Source organism: Tachypleus tridentatus, chromosome 6, assembly GCF_004210375.1.
Source record: "Tachypleus tridentatus isolate NWPU-2018 chromosome 6, ASM421037v1, whole genome shotgun sequence".
NCBI lineage: Eukaryota > Metazoa > Arthropoda > Merostomata > Xiphosura > Limulidae > Tachypleus > Tachypleus tridentatus.
The window spans coordinates 122,921,571-122,946,406 of NC_134830.1; the positions used below are offsets into that span (position 1 = coordinate 122,921,571).

At 35.1% G+C, this 24,836-nt stretch overlaps 3 protein-coding genes across 3 annotated transcripts; 1 reads left to right on the plus strand and 2 right to left on the minus strand.

Moving 5' to 3' along the window:
- The first annotated feature begins 3,633 nt into the window (after positions 1–3,633).
- Positions 3,634–7,465, plus strand: LOC143251444 (carbohydrate sulfotransferase 4-like). Its single transcript, XM_076502746.1, has 2 exons — positions 3,634–4,072; positions 6,405–7,465. Exons 1-2 carry the CDS (start codon positions 3,857–3,859, stop codon positions 7,386–7,388), a joined length of 1,200 nt encoding a protein of 399 aa, XP_076358861.1. The 5' UTR covers positions 3,634–3,856; the 3' UTR covers positions 7,389–7,465.
- A 1,896-nt stretch (positions 7,466–9,361) lies between these two features.
- Positions 9,362–13,219, minus strand: LOC143253514 (uncharacterized). Its single transcript, XM_076507525.1, has 2 exons — positions 12,782–13,219; positions 9,362–11,265 (listed from the first exon to the last, which is right to left on the minus strand). The coding sequence occupies exon 2, from the start codon at positions 11,175–11,177 to the stop codon at positions 9,795–9,797; it is 1,383 nt and encodes a 460-aa protein (XP_076363640.1). The 5' UTR covers positions 11,178–11,265; positions 12,782–13,219; the 3' UTR covers positions 9,362–9,794.
- Positions 13,220–15,701: 2,482 nt separating this feature from the next.
- On the minus strand, positions 15,702–17,501 carry LOC143251701 (general transcription factor II-I repeat domain-containing protein 2-like). Its single transcript, XM_076502950.1, has one exon. The coding sequence runs from the start codon at positions 17,499–17,501 to the stop codon at positions 15,702–15,704; it is 1,800 nt and encodes a 599-aa protein (XP_076359065.1).
- Between the last annotated feature and the right edge of the window lie 7,335 nt (positions 17,502–24,836).

Sequence of the window (24,836 nt, forward strand, 5' to 3'; positions counted from 1 at the left end):
CATGGATTTTATGTGAAATATGTCAACGATATCTTTCTTTAATCAAACGCTCGAATTGATTTCTTTCATTCGCCACTGTTTATCTAAATTTGCTTATTTCTGTAAGTAAAATATTGCGTGCACTTAGCGGTCATATTCACTGGTCAATTATCAACACTCAACCAATCACAACTTACCTTTTATATTTTAAAATTTCAACATGTTTGACTCTAGGAATGAAGAAAAAAATATTGATTCTAATAAAGTCAAATACGCGAGAAAAACATCTATTTTCACTGATCCAAAAATAAATCCTCATTTTGAGCATCTCTTCAAGTTGACGGAACACTTGACTTTCTGAAAACCACCATAACAGTCAACAAAGAATCCTGTTGTAAATATGAACCCTCGAAGGACTTATAAAACATGCTGCATAGAGTTATAACAAACAATATTCTGGTACATGCAACTGAATTTTCAATGTTGAATAAAATCATGCAAAGTCTTTGTCGTGGAAGCAGTATTGATATTTCGTCGTGGTATTATTAAGAAATTCTACAGAGTTTTAAAAGAATTCCAAAATAAAACATTTTTTGACGATGTTGCCTACAAAGTCTTAAAACTGATGATGATACACGATTTTACCTCTAATTTTTTTTTCGGAGAAGAACTCCAGAACCTTTTTCCTCTATTCACACAAATGAAAGCCTCCCCTCGGTGTTTATGTTAACGCAGAATCTCATCCTTTTCAAAATCCATTACATGAGAGCTCTGGTAGGCTAACTGTTATTTACTATTTATCATCATTTAATCACAGAAAGAACACTTTCATAACATAAATATAAGGGTTACCTTTATGTTACATTTAATCACAGAAATATGGAAAAAATTAAATTATAATTCATGGTCAGAGACATTTCTATACAACATTTCTTCTCGAACATTTATAAAAGTAAATATCAAACAATTCGTTATTCTTGCCAGAGGATAATCGGCAGTTATTTCTGCATAACATAACCAAGGAATTTGCACAACATTTTATTTTATAAATTCTAATATAATTCATTGCCTAGTATTTATTCTTCTATCTATCGTGTTCACCTGTAACTAAGACATCGTGAAAGAGAAATACAAACGACTGCTGGTAAGAAAGGTTCAAACTTAATTCAACACTCACAAAAGTCGGACAAAAAGGAGAACTTAAAGTAATCCAGTATAGAAGCTGGATTAATAAAGTTAAAGTTATATTCAATAAATATATAACTTAAAGAAATTCACTGCTGCAATTTTTAAAAGACAGTATAGTCCAGATGCTATTAATTAATTTATTTTTTGATTGAATATTTTATGATTATTTAGTTTTGTACTCAGCAAAATAATTAGAATCAATTGTTTTAAATTAAATGCTATGACAAGTTTAGCTGTGTGACTTGATAAGAGTCATAAGTTGTGCTTGTTTACTCATTGATTTCAAGATTATTTAACTTCCAAAAAATTTATTGATATAACGAGCAGACGATTAAATAATAAAGATGAGCGGGAAACAGCAGACAGACAAAGACGCAGGAGACAAGAAACAAAGTAAAATCATGTAAAAGATATTTGAACAGAGAAGGAAGCCTTAGCGATTGATATACTACATGAGAATAAGTGTTGAAAGAGATAATAAAAATAATTTATTTTGTCAAAAGTTGTTTTAAAGTAATTAAACTAGTCTCAGTAGTCTTTGACAAACTGGCAGACGATTCTCGGAAATACAAAGAGAGAAAGCAATTTTTTTTTAATTTCACACAAAGCTACTTGAGGGCTATCTATGCTAACCGTCCTTAATTTAGCAGTGTAAGACTAGAGGGAAGGCAGCTAGTCATCATCACCCACCGCCAACTCTTGGGCTACTCTTTTACCAATGAATAGTAGGATTGACCGTCACATTATAACGCCCTAACGGCTGAAAGGACGAGCATGTTTGGCGCGATGGGGATGCGAACCCGCGACCCTCAGATTACGAGTCGCACGCCTTAACACGCTTGGCCATGCCGGGCCAATTAAGGACGGCTAGCGCTGTTAGTCCTCGTGTAGCTTTGCGCGAAATTAAAAAACAAATTAAACTTTGTCACTTTTAGTTTATTTCTCTTTGCATATTAGTTTGTCATGTTCTCTTTGGTTTTTCATCTTAACTTATATCTTTGTGGCGATATTGAAGGAAAGCTAATGAGCAAAATTCTATTTTGTTTCCACTAAAATTATATCCCATTTCTTACATCACTGTTGTAACGTTTTTATTGTTGTTTTTGACGATGGTAGTAGTGAAATCTGGTAAAAATGACTCAGAATTTTGTTTATACAATTGTTTATTTCCTCTTTTAACGTTGACACAAGTTTCAACACTTACACGCTACCGTAACCTTTTGTAGGCCTACGTTACGAATGACATTCGAACATTTCTAATAGAAGGATTAACATAAAACAATTTTTTGTAAATTAATACAAAAATACTGTAGAGGAGAGAGAGATTGAAATACTTCACAAAAAAATATTAACTGATTCAGCTTTCTATGTTAAAAAAACTCCAAATACTTCTCTATCTTGTAATTTTATATTAGCTTCAAATGTACAACAAAAGCTGGAACCAAAGTTACAATTTTCCATACCAAACATAGTTTTTATTAGAACCTACAGATATCAAATAAATTACAACGTTATAAGATATAGTTTATAACAATACTTTCCAACGTATTGGAGGGAAGAATAGGTTTGTGTTATGGTGAATATTTTGAGTAAGCATGTGCGGAAATTATTTTAACGTATCTTGAAGGGTGAAAAGAAAACTACGCAGACACACATTTTTGTTTTCTGTAACCCCTCTTTCTGTCTGTTCTCAAATTTTACTCTTGCAAAGATCGAAGTATGAAATGATCGAAAATGTGATCAAGTTTTTGTATTTCGCATTTTGAACTGATTTAATAAATCAGTATTCAAGTACCATAAATATGTATATAAAGAAACATAGACGCAGATGTTTCCGCCTACATTTTTGTAGTTCAACATGAAGAGTGTTACTCTGTACTTTCGTTTCTGATATAATGTTACACGTCATATGAATTTCTCAAAATGTGATATTTGGATGAAGCGACAATAAAATAAATACCTGGAGTTTTATTTTATTATGTATTTAACTTCTGTTTTAGTATACATAAAAAAATATAATTGATATTTTTTTCCAAGAGAAATGGAAGTATTTCAACGAGTACGTAGTTTCAAAATAACGTAATATTTACACATCGATGATTACCATATGTTGTTTTCCATACAAGTTAAATCATTGTGTCTCTCTGAAGAAGCTACAAGACCATCAGTGCGTGTATCTATTTTTAGTTAAATTCTTTGTTGTGTAAGTTTGACATGTGTGTTAACCTGGAGGTCGAAACATTTTTTTTTTTTTTGCATTTTATATTTCCATTGTTATCCAACACAAGTAAATATGTTTATATATATGTATACGTATTAAAGCAAAATAAAAATTAATGAGATATTTGTAGAATCAGATCTTGTTTTCATACTGTATATATAAAGTTATTTTTCGTGTAATACTAAAACTAAACCTAGTACACTACTTTACGTAAATCGTACGTTAGCCAGCTGGTATTGACAGAACAGGTGTGTGAATATATAGGAGCTGTTAGTTCCAGAAAAAAGAAAAGAAAAGGGTCGATTATAGTGAACCTCACAGTAACCAATACGTCTAGAAAGGATGTTATAACTAATTGTCTTATTAGAAGCGTTGTGAATATTACAATAAAAATATTCATATATTTGTTCCCAGAAACTTTCTAACGTTAAAACACGGTATAGTTGTCAGTTGTGAAAACAGATTGAAATGGTTGAAGGACAAGCTAATACGTGTAACATGGTAGGCCTAAAGATCTCAAGATGGCAACCAAAACGTATCGTTATCTTACCAGGACCGGGAACTAATGTGAAACGTTTACTGTTATGTTTAATAGTGACGTTATTTCTAGTTATATATTTTGTAACGAAGTTACCTCAACAGACAAGTGAAGGACACTTAACTAAAGGCCTGAACTATCAAACGGTAAGTCTTATCGATTGAACAAACGAATATATGCATTGATTTCTTCCACGGAGAAATAAATGTTAAAAGCAAACAACCAATGTTTGTACTAACAAATTCGCAAGTGCGCTTCGTTATATTACATTTTCTGTTTACACAATATTCTTATATTATAGTTTAATGAAAAGAATGGCTAACAACTATGAGTTTGATTGCCTGTTTGCTGTATACTACAAAATTAAGTAATAGGTTGAACAATATGTTGAAATATACATTTATTGGTGTATACTACAAACCAACTATAGATGGCGTCAGTCGTAAAACTAATGAGTTTCAACTTTGTAGTTCGAAGTTACACAATGGGCTATTTGTATTGTCTCTACCGCAGAATTGAAACATCAATTTTAATTATAAGTTTTCAAGATTACCTCTGAGACACCAGGAGGCAACCTGTCGTGAAGAAAATACTCTCTCACCCTAAGCCTTTTTCAGTTTTATACACATATCAATCAGTTCAGTGTTGAATACAAAGGTTTGGATAATCTTAATGTATATAGGTTTGTATTACTTATATGTTATACTCTTAGATACCTGTCAAAATAGAAAATGTATACAAATTTTATAATTTTACGAACAAAATAAAACTTCATTACCTTTTTAAAGTGTGTGAAAGTTGTTTTTCAGCACGTTTATTAATGTAGACGTGTTGTTACTGTTAGCAGGAAAACTACACAGAAAAAGAAAAGTTTGTTTGTCTCTTGAATTTCGCACAAATCTCCTCGAGGACTATCTGTGCTAGCCATCCTTAATTTAGCAGTGTAAGACTAGAGGGAAGACAGCTAGTCATCACCACCCACCGCCAACTCTTGGGCTACTCTTTTACCAACGAATAGTGGGATTGACCATCACTTTATAACACCCTCACAGGTGAAAAGATAAGCATATTTAGCGCGACGGGGATGCGAACCCGCGACCCTCAGATTACGAGTCGCACGCCTTAACACGCTTGGCCATGCCAAGCCGGAAAAAAAAAAAAAAAAAAAAACACCATTGAACATCCCACAGAAAGGCAGTTACTATTAAATATCTCGGATAAAAGGCGTGCTCTATTCTTTTAAGTATTTTGATGAAGGAATAATTAGGGGAAAATGGTTTAAATGTATAAAATATCTTATCTTGATACAGCTTGTAGTGTTGTAGTTTTTATATGGGTTTCTCTAATATTTGTCCGAGTAGATACACACTGTCAGGAAATCGAAGTCCTACTCTTAATATATATTTAATTACTCTTTTCCGTTTGATTAATGCCAGAACTTCTCTGGGATGGGAGGGATGAGCGTACAGTTCGCTCCCAGAATCTATTATAAGCTAAATAAAATGTTAAAAACACGTTTAGTTTGTGCTACTTTAGCTACTTTGTTAAGCCTAAAAACGTTTAACTCTTACCCCTGTCTAGGATTTTCACATTGAAAACTGACTCTTCTAATGAGATTGCTGGTTTTATTCAGAGGTTGGTTTACACGACTAATGAGAATATATGTTCCTCATGCGTTATCCGAATTTTCAAATGTTATTAGTGTTGCATCATATCAAATTTTCTAAGACATACGTTCTAAACTCACTGTTACATATCGTATACTTATTAATTAGATACTCAGTAACTTGATAGAAACATTTTTTCAACTTAGAATATCTGCAGCTTTAAAAATGAGAGAAAGCAAAGATAAACGTTATCTTGCATAACAGTTGATGGTGTTTAAATGTAAAGGAATGTTTAAGTGTGAATCCAACTCTAGTTAAAACTACAAACGAACGTATGGTCCTAATTAACATTGCTACCATACATAGTGTCTTAGTTAACTTTGTGAAGATATAACATCTGTTTACATTACAAACAAACGTATAACTTTAGTTTCCATTATAAACGTATAACCTTTGTTCGTATTACAAATAAACAAATAATTCTATCTAATGTCTCACACATATAATCCTTATTTACATTACAAACTAACATATAGCCCTAGTTTAAGTCCAAACAAACGTATATAATGCTAATTCACATTGCTAACAAACAATCCTAGTTAACGTTTTACTTATTTTTCTGTAATAACTAAATCAATTGATATATCACCGACATGAAAATTTGCTTATAAGTGTATTTAAAATGGAATGTGAAACGTGTAGATAATATAATTTAATAATAAAATCACTACATTCGTTATTTGGCTAATATAATTAAATTTTTAACATTTAACTTTTTAAAAAAATTAAGTGGACAATGTTAAAAAGTGGATTTTTCGTGCATTACTTCTAATATACCCACTTACATATTGGTTCATTTCTCCAAGTTCAGTCAGCGGAAAAGGCCCATGAAAACCCCAGAGTTTTGCTGTTGACATACTGGAGGAGTGGCTCTACATTTCTTGGGGAGATGCTTAGCTATTATCCAAACACATTCTACAGGTTTGAACCATTTATGTACATGAATCTTCTTGGACACATTGATTCTAGTCAAGCATTGGAGGCAGTACAGGTCTTAAAACACCTACTACTCTGTGATTATACAAATACCCCCCAATATTTCCAATTAGTTAAGAAAGAGGAGTGGAACAGTGATACTTTGCTCAAGATTAAAAACTATTCTTTTCCTTGTCACGCTTACCCCAAAACTCTCTGTGTTTTTCGTAAAAACACGCGGGACTGCCTACGATATCCAACAGAGATGTGTTTAAAGACAGACCTATTAGAAAAAGCCTGCAGAAATGCAAAACTGCTCGTAATCAAAATCGTTAGGTTAAGACTGAGACACGCGATAGAAATTTTGAAAGACAAAAAAGTTCCAAATTTACACGTCATTCACCTGGTAAGAGACCCAAGGGGGCTGATTGCCTCTCGCAAGCAGAAGAGATGGTGCATAACCCCAGACTGTCGTGATCCTCGGTTCCTATGTCGAAGTTTGCAGGATGACCTGTTGATAGGAGATGTTTTACAATACAAGTACGGGATCAAGTACTTGAGAGTGCGTTATGAAGACGTAGCAATGCAACCCAAAACCTGGTCAGAAAAACTGATTCGTTTTTTAAATTTTCCAATGCACGAAGAAATAACGAAGTATGTTTATCTCCACACAAGAAAAGGAAATAATGACACATTCTTTGATAACAAGGGACGACTTCAATACCCGTTGACTTACAGAGAATCCACTAAAACAGCACGTCAGTGGACCAAAAAATTAACATATTCTGAACTACAGGAAATTCAGGGCGTTTGTCAACTTGTCATACAGAAACTTGGTTACAGAATGATTAAAAGGAAAAATGCTTTTGACGAATGTTAGCTATATTACAAAATAAAAACTAGAATAATTTGACATTTTAAAAATGTTGATGTTTCAAGAACTTATATTTATTATTATATACTGTGTGTGTGTTTTCTTATTGCAAAGCCACATCGGGCTATCTGCGGAGCACACCGAGGGGAATCGAATCCCAAAATTAAAAGTAAATATATTTCTATACTGGTTGCTACTCCATATTGAATATAAATAAAAAAAGCATAAATACTTGTGATACAAAAGTAGCGCCCTCTATGAAATATTTGTTTTATGTGAGAAAAACGTACAAACTTCTCGAAAGAATCATGTAAATTTTGAATATAACATCTCACAAACGAATCTTTTTACATTTTATTGGTACACGAGTTTATACGCTACATACTGTGGGAAATTATTGATGGTAGAACTGGTATGATTCTGAATAGACTTATCATAAGAGACTCCGGAAGATTTAGTTGGTAAATACAAATATTATTAGAGACAGACCACTAGAGTCTTTGATATTCCCTGAAACATTCATAAAAAAGTCTTTATTTTATACAAATTAGATATCTTTGTGGGCAACCCGATAGTGACTAGTGTCAAAAGGAAACGATAAAAAAACGTACTATGGTTAGTATTAGGTGGAGAAAGACCATCCTTTTTTAAACGTTTGCCACTTTTGGAAAGTTAATTTTAAGTTGAAATTACAGGAGAGTATTTGTTGTAGAAATAAGCGTCATAAAAAATCACAAAAATCAATAAAAACACAAAGTCCAGGACATCTTTATTATCTGTAGTAATGTTACCGTGTATGACATCTGGTGAGATTACAGACCACTATATTCAGTAAATCCTTTATGTGTCAAACAGGTTATTATGGTGGAGTGTTATCAGCTCTTAGGCGGTAGAGTCAATATTTGAGCATAAAGGGTCTTAGGATATGGTTCATATATTGTAAAAACAAGGCAGAGGATATGGTTCACGATCGTCAGTGAACCTGACGATGACCGAAGAAAAACAAGGCAGAGTGAAGCTCTGGGTGTTCCTGAACCTTTCCATGTGTCACAAGTAGAATATTTCTGTAAACTTTCCGTGTGACACAAATAGAATATTTCTGTAAACTTTTCTGGGACACAACGGATATTTTTTTATACGTCTTGAGACACAAAGACTACATTTTTGTAAGTTTTGAGACATAAAGAGGGTGTACCTGTAAGTTTTGAAACACAAAGAATATGTTTATGTAAGTCTTGAGACACAATAGTATGCATGTTTTTATAAATTGTGGGATATAATAAATATGTATTTACTAATCTTCGGCGTGATACAAAAATGTATTTTTTAAATTGTGTGTGTACTACAACATTCTTATAAAGCATTCTAGGGCGTAAACGATATTATCTGTATAAACTTTTCTATTTTTTAAGCCTTTCATGTACCAAAACTTGATGTTTTTTTAATTGTCCATGTTAGGCAAGTTGACTCTTTTTAACCGTCTGTTTTCTTAGAGCAAAACCACATCAGCCTATCTGCTGAACCCACCGAGTGGAATCGAACCCCTAATTTTTTGTGTTGTAAATCCGGAGACATACCGCTGTACTAGCGAAGGGTCTGTCTATTAACATACTCAGAAATTTACACAAGACATCAAATACTGACTTGAGATATTTCTAGAAGATAATCTGTGATATAAAAACTTTTCATGGTTCTCTAACAATCTCACAAACACTCAATTAATCTTAATTACCAAAGATCGGTCCTATAATGAAGACATGTGGACTTCAGGACTTTTTTACCTGCAAAACACATTGCTAAAACCACCTGTTTTCAGATCAACTGTCAGTAATTTTCGATAAGTTATGGAATCAAAACTACTCAGTCTAAAACGAAGATGAAAAAGCGCCTTCTTTCTTTATTTCTTTATATATATTTTTTATATTTATACATTCAATAATCTCGAAAAAAATTATAGTAAATAATCAAACACAAAACAATTTTTTTTAATTGCATACTTCTCTTTATTAGAATCAATTATAGTACTTTATGTATATATGTATATTACACACAGCAATAGAAAATTTAAACAAAACATATTGTATTTTTTCTAATATAAAATTTAGTGTTCAACAAATCTACTTTCTCTGTTTCTAAGTTTCAAGCATCCATTTCCCTATTATCATTATTTACACACACACACACATATATATATGCTTTTGAATGAACTACTCCATTAAAATGTACAACTTGTAACTGAAAGTTGTTCGTTCTAAAGAACACTAACAACCAGACATCAGAGCTCATCCATAGATTTGTTTTTCAAAGTGATCCTTTCTGATTATTTTATTATTTTTTTAAAGATACACTGACAAAATATAACACATGTGGTTCTTAGTATACATTGGTTCGAGTATAACACATTCATTCGTTTCATTTGTAGCAGTCAAGATGGTGTCTTATAACCTCGTACACAGTTATTCCTCGAACCTGTGGTGGGTAATCACACCTAGGTGTCACTCTGGGATCTACAACATATGTGGACTCGAACCCCATACAGTCTGATTTGTGATTCCCTTGTGGGCATAGATTGGACAATACTCTTCGTACACGAGTTGTTACATCCTCGCGCCAACTGGCCATTTCACAAGTACAGTTCCATGAATTTGCGTCGAGTCTTAGACTTCTTAGTTGTGGCAAAAGGAAGAGTTCATTTGGCAGAACGTGTAACATGTTGTCATTTAGAATCAGTTCACGTAGTCGCTCTAGATTTTCAAAGGAATTTCTGGCAATACCTCTTAACTTGTTGGAAGATAAATCCAAAGATATTAATAGATTAAGTCCATGGAATGCACCCTTTGCAACCCTTGTTAACTTGCACTTGTGAAGGCTAAGTCTTTCCAACCTCCGGTGTGCACCAATGAAAGCACGGTCGCCAATCGCGGTAATTCTACCCTCTAAGGTCAAGTGTGTCAAAGAATTAAGCCCATAAAACATGTGTTCTAATAAAATGTCGTTGTTAACGTTCGGAATATGAAGATATATTAAATTTTCTAGACCTCGAAAACTGAACTTTAGCAGATGAATGGACTTTTCGGCGTGACCAAGGCTCAAACGATAAGTACCATTTAGAAACTGGAAACAATTTGGAAAGATGACTTCAATCGGATTATGTTTTAGCTCGAGCCATTGCAAATGTGGGAGGGGTGGGAATGAAACCCCAGAGATCCTGTCCAGATTGTTGTTACTGAGATCGAGAACTTCCAACTTCAACAATCCCACTAAAGCTTCAGCCTGTAAGGTCACTATATTGTTGTGCGACAAAGACAATCTCTTTAAGTCTGGGGTCCCATAAAATGAAAAATCTTCTAAAAAGGTTATCCCGTTTCGCATGAGAGCTATTTCCTGCAAAGACGAAAGCTCAGCAAGAAGTCTCCAAGAGAGAATTTCAATATCGCACTCTGATATTTGTAACACTTCTACCGACTTTAACCCATCAAACACTTTTTTGCCTACAAAATTTATCTTCTGCAAAGAAATATATTGAAGATCATGAAGTTGTCGAAAAGCACAAGGTCCTAGGTTCAGCTTATAAGGGTTTTGTCCTGATCCTTGGAAATCAATGCCTCGCAGCTTTGATAAACGAGACAACATGGATTCTGTAACAGTAGCGTTGGGTGCATCTGGTGCCTGAAGTATCGTAAGCATCTCTGTTGCTGATGGAATTTGATCAATTAACTTTTGAATGTTGGTTTCTTGTTGAAGTACACAAAGAGTGGCTCGTAAATTCTGTTCTCTGTTGAACCATCTAGCCATCAAGGTGTGAGAAAGATAAGCCGGTTGGCACTGACATCCTTTAGGGCATGAATCCCCCTTGTCTTTGATGCATTTGCATCGAGTTTGCCTATATATAGACGTAAGAAACCTGTTATTATTCTGCAGTAGGTGGAATTAATACTGCTCGTACAACAAACCACAAAAAGTCACCTGACTTGAATTTACATCTGTGTTCTCACTCACAAAAAATTATAAACAATGTGTTACCCACAACATGTACGCGGGTGTGATTTTTTCAAGTAAAAAACCAACAAAAAAAACGTAATTAAGATGGTAACATCCTCTACGTGGGGAGAGACCCCCAAGACACCCCCCTGCGTAAGGTTATTTATTTTTATGTTATCATTCCTGATTATTCAAAAACTATTAATATAACTGTAAAGTGATAAAAAAGGACTTAGATGGTATATAACTTTCAAGTAGTTATAAGTGGGACATAAATGGTCCGCACAAATGTTGATACACCAGGGAGGCGTAATCAGTTCTCATAACTTGTATGAATGTTTAAAACCCTTGTTAATAGCGGGCTATTTAGAGTTAGGCTTGTTGAGGGGTAGTTAAGTTTCCTGTAAATTGTATCTTAAGCAAGTTTTCTTGACAAGTTATTCTTTTTTAAAATTTAAAACATTAGGTTTTGAATTTTGAAGACAAATTTTTTTCGTATGTTTGTTATTAGGCTTAATGAATATATCTGAGTTTGTTTTCTTTACTTTATGTATAACGCCGTGAATTTCCTATACAAATTCTTCCTTACTTTATAGGTAACTACTAAATGCAATGGTAATTAGTGAACAAATAGCTTCCTAATTTTCAGATTTCGGAACTTGAGAAACGGGTTCGAATATTTGTAATACTGTAAAACAGCCCCCATTTATAATAGTGGCAATATAGAAGGCAGGATCTAGCGTGTTACTTGCATGGATGCTTTCTTTCTGGGTAGTAGTTAAAATTTATGGAGGGAGACGTCCTTCATAGCTTTGCTATAAATGTAATCCTAACTTCAGTATTACACTTAATAAAAATCATGTCATAGCTGTTTATATGTTTGTTTTTTGAATTTCGCACAAAGCTTTTCGAGGGCTATCTGTGCTAGCCGTCCCTAATTTAACAGTGTAAGACTAGAGGGAAGACAACTAGTCATCACCACCCACCGCCAACTCTTGGGCTACTCTTTTACCAAAGAATAGTGGGATTAACCGTCACATTATAACGCCCCCACGGCTGAAAGGGCGAGCATGTTTGGCGCGACGGCGATGCAAATTTGCGACCCTCAGATTACGAGTCGCACGCCTTAACACGCTTGGCCATGCTGGGCCGTGTCATAGCTAAATAGCAGTATATCATATAAGAAAATTTTTGTTTAATAAAAATATGTATGCTATAATTAATTTAATCAAACATTCTGCTTCACATTAAAAAACACAAATCTAAATTTATGTCTGTAAATACGTGTTTATACATAAACGTTATAAGTGAAAGCTTTTCACCTGAACTATAGATCAGTAATGCGTTCATAAGACTAAAAAGTTTAAAATTAATAAACAGATAACACAAAAATTGAAGATAAATTCAGATGAGCTTACCTGGATATAAACAGGAGATGTTAAAACCACAAAAACGAAAAGTGTACAAACATCTATCATGATTTCCGATTTCAGAGTGAAGTTTGTGAAAAGTTAAAAGGAATAAAACTTTCTACGACTTCTTATTTCCCGAAGTTTGAAATGTTGTTAAGTAGATGTATTTCATAGCTCATCATACGCAGTGAAATCAAGTCAGAACCAATTAATCTAACTGTTGCTGTCTCTTTAATCTCTAATTAGGAGATAACTTTAAATTCCCATCAACACACACTAAACAAAATTATTTTTGTTGGTTTTTTAGTTACCAACGTCTTATACAACAACTCTTTCTTTTGAATTTAATCCGGTGTTTAATCCATTACAACCACGCAGTTAAGTCTGCAAAGGAATGTATGTTATAAAATTATAACTGTTTGTAAAAGTAAGACGTCTGGTGTGATAAAATCTTCGAATTGAGGGTCATAGGAGGCAGTTAAAGAAACGCCTCTTCCTGCTTCCCCACCAGTAATAGTCCAACTTCCGGAATATCCGGATTTTCATGTTGAACAAAAAATGTGGAAAACACAGCTAGCGATTCTCTGGGCAGTTTCCTCAATATGACAAATGGTTTGAAATGTGTCAACATCATAACTAAATATACACCTCTAATCATATATATATATATATGTGTGTATGAAAGAGGCAACGTTTTATTCATAGATTGTCATTAAAAGGTCTTGGGATTCACCAAGTTAGTTCAGATCATAAGGTGAACGTTTACAGTCTTGAGATAAGAAGTTATCAACAACATGCTGACCGACATCAGACAAGTCGTAAAGAGCGTAATGGCGGTTTATGTGGTGACCACTTGTTTTGTTTTTACTGTTGTTTATTTATTTCTTTTATCGTTCATATTCCTCAAAAGTAAGTTTCTGATCAAATTCATACTTAAAAGTAAGCTTGTAACATTTAAACACTTAAATCAATTCGTGATGACGAGAAACCCACTTGAAGTAAAAATGTAAATCAGTTCGACTATGATTTTTCTACACCCCGAGGAAAAGAACACCAACTCCTGAAGTTTTTTGTAGTTTTATAAGGTGTTATATCAATGGCCGGGATTTTATAAATTATTTTGAGAAAATAGTTGCGTTGTTTAGTCCACTTAACCCCAAACGAATTAATTTAATTTTAAATAACATTTGTTACTGGCTACGTTAAATTTTGACGAAGTTTGCAGATTTAACTTCACAAACAAACTTTTCAACTTAATTTCTGTTAAACGTTGTTACTGTATAAGGCCTAAAATCGTTTTAGATTTTCCTTGTTTAATAAAAAGCGTGTTAAGGCGTTCGACTCGTAATCTCAAGGTCGCGGGTTCGAATCCCGGTCGCACCAAACATGCTCGCCCTTTCAGCCGTGTGACAGTCAATCCTACTATTCGTTGCTAAAAGAGTAGCCCAAGAGTTGGTGGTGACGACTAGTTGCCTTCCCTCTAGTCTTACACTGCTAAATTAGGGACGGCTAGCGCAGATAGCCCTCGAGTAGCTTTGCGCGAAATTCAAAAACAACAACAGTACTTTTTATTGCACTGATAAACCTACAGAAACACTAAGTTTTTGTAAACAGCTTTACTTGGCGAGTATTTTATCGATCAATTATTTATATACTTGTTTCCTGAACTAACTACTTACTTGTGTTTCCAGCTAATCTTCCGATGTCCGGATATTAAACGAAGTTATTAGGTTCTTGAAATCATTGAAAACTTTCTGGGACTATATTTATGAATTTACTTGATCTTAACATCATTCACCCTCCTGCTAGTTTTTAAATTAAAACTTGAAAAATATAGCTTACAACAATAGCAAACTCCTCTTAAAGGACGTCAATCCCAGACTAACACCAGAACTTAATGCAAGTAAAATAGTGGGATATACTTCTTCGTCATCACGTTATAACATTACTCAGAAACCTCATGTGTTACATAACGTTTTATTTTTTCCGATATCAATAAATTAAGGTTTAATATATTAGTTTTAACTGTAGTACTTAGAAGTCTAGCGGTTAACTGCTGACCAACGATCCAGTCTATCAAACGTTATGTCACTGAACATGTTCATCACTTTCAGCTTTGGGAGCATTAGAAAAATAATAGTCACACCTGTTATTCCGTTTAATGATTGGTCAAATTCCTTGTGGCAACAGATGATTCTTTCTAGTCGGTCAGTCAAAATTAATTTCGAGTATACCTGAGCTCTAAACCTGGTCTGTAATGCTTAAAGAAAGGCGACTATACACAGATTGATATGCCAATAAAGTATTAAATAAAAAGCTGGAAAGTAATTTGAAAAGTAGCGAGTCTATATGCATCCGAGGTTTGGGCTTTTTTTATTCTCACCTTATGCGGGTTAACTGACCAGATCAGACAACTTAAGAGTCAGGCATAGTGATCTCTACTGACCAGACCAGTGGTTCTCAACCTTTTTTTTTTGTCAGCGGGCCACATGATGACCCGATCTGGACTCGCGGGCCGCAAGTCACTAAATTATAGTAAATTCTCTGATAAATTGATGCCGTCCTTTTACATCTTATTGAATGGTTCGATTATTAGAGTGGTTACCTCCTATTACACTTTTAGTTGCATTGCAACGTATGTTATGAATTATTTCTTGTGCGGAGGAAGCCAAAGAAAAAACGCTGAATATCGTTTCACTTTGGTCCACGTTAGTATGTTATTAAGTTGTATACCGATACAAATTATAAGTAATAATTATTTTAAGAGGTGTAAATAAGTAAAATGTCAGTATGACCAGACAGACAATGGATTTATTGAAAATATATACAAAAATATTCCAAGTCATATCCAGCACACTCGAAGCTATTCAAACCAAAAATAAAATTTAAACACCCAACCATGAACCTGCAAGTCTTTGTGAATTAGTCAATGTGACTGTTGGAATTGTTTCTGCGAGTCCACCAAGGAATCAAAACGAGGAGTCATTGTTGTTGAAGCGACTTGAAGGAGCTGGGTCATGTGACTGTCAGTAAGACGACTGCGGAATTTCGATTTTATGCGAATTAATTTCGAGAAAACCATCTCGCAAGTATATGTTGATCCGAATATGCACGCCTGACGGTAAGCATTTTCAAGGAGCTGAGGAAAAGTTTTTTGAGGCATGCGTCGCCAAAAATCGATGAGAGAATTTCCATGGAAGGCAGTCTTGAGCGAAATATCTGCCTGCAGGTCAATCAGCTCTAGCTGGTATTGTGCGGGTGCATCACTCGGGTTGCATTGAAAAGGTGCGAAGAAAAAATGCAGTTCCTCTATTGATGTCTTGAAATCCTTGAAGCGATGATCGAATTCAACCTTGAGATCCACAAGTACTTCTGTATATGAAAACGACGAAGCACTAAATTCAGCCAAAGTCGGAAAATGAAGAGTACTGCCGCGCTGAAGCTGAGATATCCACAGCTCTAACTTCGATGTAAATGCAGTAAAAGTGGCAAACAACTCGTGACACATTTTATCCTTTCCTTGAAGTTGCAGGTTAAGATGCGCCAAGTGACCTGTTATGTCAACAAAAAAAGCGAGATCTTGAAGCCACTGATTGTCGTTGAGCTGAGGAACATCCTCACCTTTTTCCTGGAGGAAAGTCCGTATTTCTGGGAGTAAAGCATGGAATCTTTTTATGACAGACGATCGGCTCAGCCAGCGCACTGCCGTGAAAATGATGACGTCGCCGTAGTCTGCGTTGATATCAACAAGAAACTGCTTAAACTGGCGATGATTAAGCGCATTCGCACGGATCCAGTTCACGGTCGAGAAAACTATGTCCGTAACATGCTTAAATTTCAGCGATTTTGCAACTACGTTTTCTTGGTGAACGATACAGTGGTGCCATACAACAGGTTTCAGTTCCTCGGCCTGACGCCATCTTGTAATGTGACCTTGCAGCCCCTCACCGAGGCCAAGCATAGAAGGAGCACCATCGGTTGCTACGCCGACTAACTTCGCTGGATCAAGCTCCGCATCCTTGAGGACAGTCATCATCTGTTGGAAGATCTCAGCACCCTTAGTCGAACCATGAAGAGAGCGAATAGAAAGAAGTTCTTCGGTGATGGTAAAATCAGGCTTAACTCCGCGAATGAAAAAAGCGAGCTGCTCGATGTTGGCAATGTCTTTCGTACCGTCAAGGGCAATCGAATAGCAAACGAAATTCTTTGACTCACTCATCAATTGTTCTCGTAGGTCGTTTGAAATGCACTCAACCCGTCTGGTCACTGTGTCGTTGCTCAGCTGCAGTTTCGTTGCCTTTTGAGTTGAAGTCGGGCAGCAGTTTTCAGTGAATAGAAGAATGCCTTGTTTCAGGATCTCACCATCGGTGTACGGTCTCATGCGACTTGCCAACAGATGACTAAGCTTGTAGGACGTCAGAGTTACATCCCGTGATTCGTTTACAATTCTTGTGAATATGTTTGTTTGAGTTCGATAGTTCCTTTTCAGGGATTCGAGTTTGGCCTCACGTGCATGTTCCTTGTATTTATCCAGGCTTGAGGAGTGAAGCGAACGATAGTGGCGTTCTAAGTTAGATCGCTTCATCACAGTTATGATTTTATTGCACAGAAGACAACAACATCTTCCTTCTTTTTCTATGAAGAAAAAATCTAATTCCCACTCGGTGTTGAAACGGCGATTCTCGTCTGAAACAGTGCGGGCTTTCTTTGGCAGCGGCGTGTTCATCTTAATGGGGTCTTTTACAAATAACAAATTTTCAAGCGACACGCCTTAGCGTTCACTGTATATTGTTCCTATGACTACCACCTCACCTAATTCAAGCCCTTCGGAACACGAGATTCGCGACAGCCGTAGCCGACAAACGGGGAGAAGTGAGAAGTAGGTCACAACAATAGTGCGTCACGAACTCGAACAGCTAATCAGCGTCTTAGAGGAAACAATGGAGAGAAGATGAGTCATGGCGAATACACGCAGGAGCGGGCGCAATGGGCGGTGAAACCAGAATGAACGTGATCGGAGGAAAGCTCGTTGCTGTTGGCGACTCGGTAGAAACGTTGGAGAGATATCGTCACTATTGTCGACGCGGTATCGAGTCAAAGTTAAGTTTCATTGCATATGGGTCAAGGCAATGGCTAGGAAAGCGTAAACACACACACACACACATACCACAGTGAGTAGCCTACATGTACATGTTATATACAGTGCATATTTTTTATTTTTGATTATTTGAGTTATATTAGGATGTCATCATTGGAAAGTGATCTGCGGGCCGCACATCGCATGCTCGCGGGCCGCAGGTTGAGAACCACTGGACCAGACAATCATCCAACAGAACAACCTACTTAACAGCAAGACTAGCACTACATATACAGCACTAACTCACCTAAAAGTTCGAAATATTTAGCGCCATTGTGAAAACTCAACCTAGCGATGTGAGTTCGCAAGAACTCTGTGCTTCTGTGCCACTGGGGAACACATAATTTAGGCCCGGCATGGCCAAGCGTGTTAAGGCGTGCGACTCGTAATCTGAGGGTCGCGGGTTCGCATCCCCATCGCGCCAAACATGCTCGCCCTTTCAGCCGTGAGGGCGTTATAATGTGACGGTTAATCCCACTATTCGTTGATAAAAGAGTAGCCCAAGAGTTAGCGGTGGGTGGTTATGACTAGTTACCTTCCCTCTAGTCTTACACTGCTAAATTAGGGACGGCTAGCACAGATAGCCCTCGAGTAGCTTTGTGCGAAATTCAAAAGAAAAAGAAACGCATACTTTTGTTTGCGTGGAAGTATTATACATGGCTGAACACATCACATACAGTTTCACAAGGACAAAGACAAGCTTATTTGTTAAAAGAACTTGAAGTAAGTTAATGGCTATTAATAAATCAGGCAATTATTTATCATCATGGTTAGTGTATTCTGATGAAATGATTGTATATCGCACTTGTTGATTTTTTTAAAGACAAAACATATTAGAATTTAATTTAAAATTTATTTTGTTGTGTGTGTGTGTTTGTTGTTAGGTACAAAGCTAACAATGAACTATTTCTGCTCTGTCTACCACAAATGTGGAAACTTAGTGTCAAGCATTATAAGCCTTCTGACTTTCCACTGAGCCTCTGGGAGACGCATGTCAAAGATACTTCGCTATCGGCGCTATCCCTAATTATGAACTACTGATCAGAGATAAAATGGCCAGTCAACAGTACCCTAACACCCACCATACACATTAAGGTATAACGCATTCGCAGCTAAATATTGGTGGTAGTGGGGGATATCTTGCTCTCCACCCATGAAATCAAAAGCTGTACCACAGGATAAACTGTGCCGTAAAATTAAGATAATTGTTTTTATTTTCTGAGCATATTATTCAATTCTTTACAACACTTTGGCTTTACTTAAGAAACTACCGAAATCCTTACAGAAATATTTCATATACAACAAAAGTGTGGACATTAAATGAACTTAGTAACATTGTAAAACTTTTAACGTTACTTATAACAATCTGAAGATTGTGTCAGGTTATTATTTACTGATTAAACTTCGGTGAAGCATTAGAATTAATGAGCCTACAATTTGCGATAAAATGTTGACTGCAGATGTGTGTTTTATTTCACATTCCTCTCAATTTGTCAAGGCCTAATGATTAATGAGCTCGACTTACACACAGCCTGCAAGTCGCAGATTTGAAGCTTCGTCACCGAACATGCTCAGTCTTTCAATCGTGGAGACGTTATAATATAACACTCAATTCCATTATTGTTTGGTAAAATAGAAGCCCGAGAGTTGACGAAGGGTAATGTTAACTGGCTGCCTTCCCTCTTGTCTATCATTGCTAAATTAAGGGCGACTAGCGTAGATAACCATAGTGTAGCCTTACACGAAATTCACAACAAACGAAACCTTACTTTGTCCCTTGTAAATTCAAAATCAAACGCGTTTAAAACTAACATTTTGCTTACGACAAGTCAGTGTTCGATCGTTTGTTGGTTGGTAACCGCTAAGCAACAAAATTGGATACATGAGTTGGACCCACCTTGGGTATCTAAGCTGTGTTTCAGTGTTTTAACCCTTAAGACTTATCGCTGAGCCGATAGGGGTCAAAGTCACTGCCAAGGGGTTTTTCGTTCAATGAACATCTTCCTTCCTCTGTTGGACTGAGCGACGGAGTACCATGCCACCATGCGATCGAGATATAAATTCATTTCGTACGTTTTGATGAAGGTGATTTTCAGGTATTATTCAATCGAGTTTAATATGTTGAGTTACTTTACTTCATCACAAGAGTTTCGTCTAAAGTGCAAAATCTTTACATTCATAGGACTACATTGGATACAATTTTTTTGTTTAACCTGGTAAAACATATATGGATTCAGTTTGAAGACACTTGTTTATGCTCTTATCTTTCGTCTTTTAATTTCTTATTAGGGAAAGAGATTTCTACTGTATAATTTGAGCATATTTTTGTTTTCATGACGGTTTGATAAGTTTAATGATTCCTCTGCTGGATGATAAGTAGAACCATCATGAGAAAATGTTAAATGTTTCCTAAATATTGGATCCAACATCCGTAGCGCACCATATACGTAAAATGTACCATGATTAATCTCCTTGGAACGCCTTCTATAAAAATCTTACCCTATGAAACTTAATTCTCTCGTAAAAGCCGTTGATATATAAATACTGCTGGCCAAAATCTTAAGGCTAATAGACATAAAGAAAAAAATATGCATTTTGCGTTGTTAGACTCAAACACTTATTTAAGTAGAGCTTCGGAGGATGAAAATAAGAAAAGGGAAAAATAAAAATAAAATATTTTTTTAGCATTTAATAGCGAAAATGTGAACACCGTGAAATTAGCCTAAATACTAGCTGGTCAAAAGTTTAAGACCACACTGAAACGAAGCGTTAATCGGTGAACACGTAACGAAATTTAGTCAGTTGAGTCTAGCAACGCAAAATGCATATTTTTTCTTTATGCTCATTGGCCTTAAGATTTTGGCCAGCAGTGTAGTAAGTTCAAGAAGCGTCACTCAGTTCAAATGAATAATACAACTCTGTATATTAAATTAATTGATATCTGTGATTTAACATCACATTTATTAATGAAGATTGTACAATTTTAAAATTCTGAGAGTATTTAAGAAATATGAGCCAATTATTCATTTTAAATTATTATATTATTCAAAGAATATGTAAAAACCTCGTTTTACTATAGATCTCTGGTGATATTTAACGGAAATTTAATTCATGCTATGCCTTTTTGATTATTATTATTGTATAGAACGAGTCGACAACACTTATATGATTGTTACTGTATTCATCACAGCACTGATGTACTTTGTTTTCAACAAATCCTTCATTGGAGAGTAATTAATATTTGTATTTCTTTGTTTTATTCAAACACGGTTAATTTAAGAGGCCTCTAAAAATGGGATTACGAATTTTCGTCTAAGTTTACAGAACAGAACTTATTTTTTGGTGAGAGGGGTTACTAGTTTTCACTGTTAGAACAAATTTATTATGAATATAATCTGATTATAACTTTTACTAATTCATTTTTCTGATATAATTTCATTATAGCTTAGTAACCCGGTATGCTTTATTTTTAATATACTGTAAATGTACAAGCACAGTGAATTCTATAGAAAATGTTTACATTGAATTTAAAACTGAACCTGAAAAAAACGTTTAATTTATTATATAGTATAAACTTTCACAATTAATTTTATGTTCTGAAATTTGATCAAAGTCTTATAATAATATTCCGCATTTTACATATTTGGGTGTCTTGTAAGTGCTTCTAATGCAATATTGTTAAATAGTTGCATATTTCGAATATTTTCTGTTCTGTGAAGAAACATTTAACTACAACACTTGTTTGTACACTAGCAGTTTAATTATTTTATATATATTTTAAATTTTGCCTTATTTATTTCTTTTTAGCAAGTTATGAAAATTTCTTTAAACTTGTTTGGTCTGTAGAAGTAGTGGCGTGAAACATTCTATTTATAACATAATATTCTGGGACAACATGGGACGTATTGGCCTGTCTCGGCTACCCCATTTTCATAATTATACTAAAACTATTAATAAATAATTTTTCAAAAATCTTAAAGTTCGCCATTATCATTCATATACTTATCAAGCTTTCTCTTGAATTTACTGTGTTTATAGCATCTGAAGATGCTGAAGATCTGACAGTTAGAAAACTGTCTTAGTTGCAGCTAACTCTTACCACGCTAAAATTTATATTTGTGTCCCAAAATTCTATTATTCTCACTGTTAAATATGAAAAAAAGACGATGGATCAACACTGTCAATTCCATTTACAGTCTTAAACACCTCAATCAGATCTCCTTAACTTTTCTTTTTACAAGGGAAAAGAGTAAGAGAGATTTCAATCTCTCCATACAAGAAATGGCGGATTTAGGGATGACGGTGGCTAAAGTGGCCATCCCCATTTTATATTGTTTAAAATATTATATTTCACACATTTGAAAATGGCTTATTTAATGATTACTTGATAATTTATTACATGTGTAATTAAAAGCCGAGATCTACCTGACGAAAGTTGACTAAGACATAAACATGTTTGATTGGATAATATCTCAGATTAATAAATATATCTGTAGCATTATGCTGGATTTCCTTTGGCATCTCTATCAGTTGATAAGTTATAAATTTAGACTCAACTGAATCTCACAAGCATTCAGTATAATATTTTTTTTACATCGCACGTTGGCAAATGATTATTCTTACAAGCAATTTACACCGTTGTAAGTTTATAACATATTTACTGTGTATATAATTTTGTTATATTACACTTTACATTTTACTTGTCTTTCAGGTTTAATTAATATTACTGATGTCTACCACTCACATATTATATTTTTCAGTTATTCATCATGTCTAACAAACTACCAGTTAAGCGTCTAAAGCAACATTGTCTTTCCTATTTCCATTTTGGTCAAAGCAATATCCAAGACCTGATGAATCAGACAACTACAAGACAGTCTTATGAAGTAAGTACTTCATTTTTACAATTAAAAGACACCATATTAATTACAGATATTATATCTATACTTGATGAAAGCATCTCAATAGATGTGAGTGGCGCAGAGAAAGCAGAATTTATGGAACTTTCCTGAAAACCTCCCTCACATTACAAGTTTGACAATAAAACGTTCAAAATAGAACACAAATTTAAGACTGGTGCTTTTCAATCGGCATGACTTCGTGATTACAAGTGGCTTACTTACAGTAATCACACAAGTTACAAATGTGAGTGGTGTTTGCTTTGTGTTCTATTTTTACAAAAAAATGGAAAAGCAAAACTTGGGTGTTTTCAAGAAACCTCTGTTCAATAACTGCAATAAGTCCAAAGAGTTACCGAGCAATCAATAGTCAAAGAACTATTGCAAAGGAAAGCAAGCAGTATACATCCGACAATTAATCTCAAGTGCGTGATCCTGGACTTCGAAGCAATTCAATTATTAATTCAATTACTGTTGACAATGTAAAAAATAATGAATAAATCTTGCCAACCATAGTCGATGCCGTTTTATATTGTGCAGGACAGTAAACAGTTTTACGGGGCATTGAGATGACAATATCGAATACAAAGATCCTGTTCACAATGAAAGTAATTTTACTTCCTCTTATGTCTAAGCACAACCCAATTTCGAAAGGGTGTCTCGTTTTTGCACCAAAAATGCCGCGTAGACACGTAAGACAATACAAAACAAAATAATACAAATAGATGCAGATACAATTTCGTGACTATTTTAAATAAATAATTCACATTTATATTACTTTACTTATAAATTCAAATGCAATAATAATCTTTATATAAATCATATTCACAAACTTTAATCAATGCGTTGTTTATACATGTTCGTAAATTTTTCATAGTCACTCTGGCCCGGCATGGCCAAGCGTGTTAAGACGTACAACTCGTAATCTGAGGGTCGCGGGTTCGCATCTCCGTCGCGCTAAACATCCTCGCCCTTTCAGCCGTGGGGGGCGTTATAATGTGACGGTCAATCCTACTATTCGTTGGTAAAAGAGTAGCCCAAGAGTTGGCGGTGGGTGGTGATGACTAGCTGCCTTCCCTCTAGTCTTACACTGCTAAATTAGGGACGGCTAGCACAGATAGCCCTCGAGTAGCTTTGTGCGAAATTCGGCAAGCGTTAAAAGCCTTAGCACGAAAATCACATCTAGAGCAAGCGATAATAATGTCATGGTGCATCACGTTTAGATAGACGTAACACAGAAGAGTTAACTTAAAAAGCCTTAGAACGAAAATCACGGCCAAAGCAAGCGATATTAATGTCATCTGCACATTGACAATACTATCGCTTGCTTTGGCCGTAAGTGTCGTTCTAAGGTTTGTGACGATTTTGTGGTATAGCAGTAAAATCAAAACTTTTTTATTTTTACATATGTTTCAACGTGACGCTTGTGTCTGCTTCCGAGAGCAAATCAAATTGAAGCGAGGCTCTAACGTAGACAAACAAACTCGCATTTCATCATCGACTGTAAGAACCCTCTCTCTCTTTCTGGCTTTAATTTCAGTCAATGCTGAAAATCCAGTTTCGCAAAACCACGAAAATGCAAATGAAAACAGAACTTCAACTGCTTTTGAAATGATTGCAAAATATGAATTTTTTAATAGAGATCCAAAACTCATCCAAGCTATTTTTGGGAAACTGACTGATAAAATTTGTCGTTTCGAAAATCAATGAGCTGTTCTTCCTCCTCAGTTGTAAGATTTATTGCCTCGTTGATTTCGAATGGATAGGTCACCCAGTTATATTCGTCGACAGCAAGTGACGGGAAGTAATGTTTTAGTGCAGACTGTAGGTCGCTTAATGTGTTCAAAATTTGAGGGACAATTTTCTTCTTTGACGGACATTTGTTAATAGAATGAAAACAACCAAGAACTCCTTTCGAGATCTTATTCTTTCACAGCGTCACCTTTTCATCAATGGCCTTCAAGTTGGACGTTACAGTAATAATATTTGCAGATGGCCCTTGGAGCCTTAAGTTCAGAGAATTTAA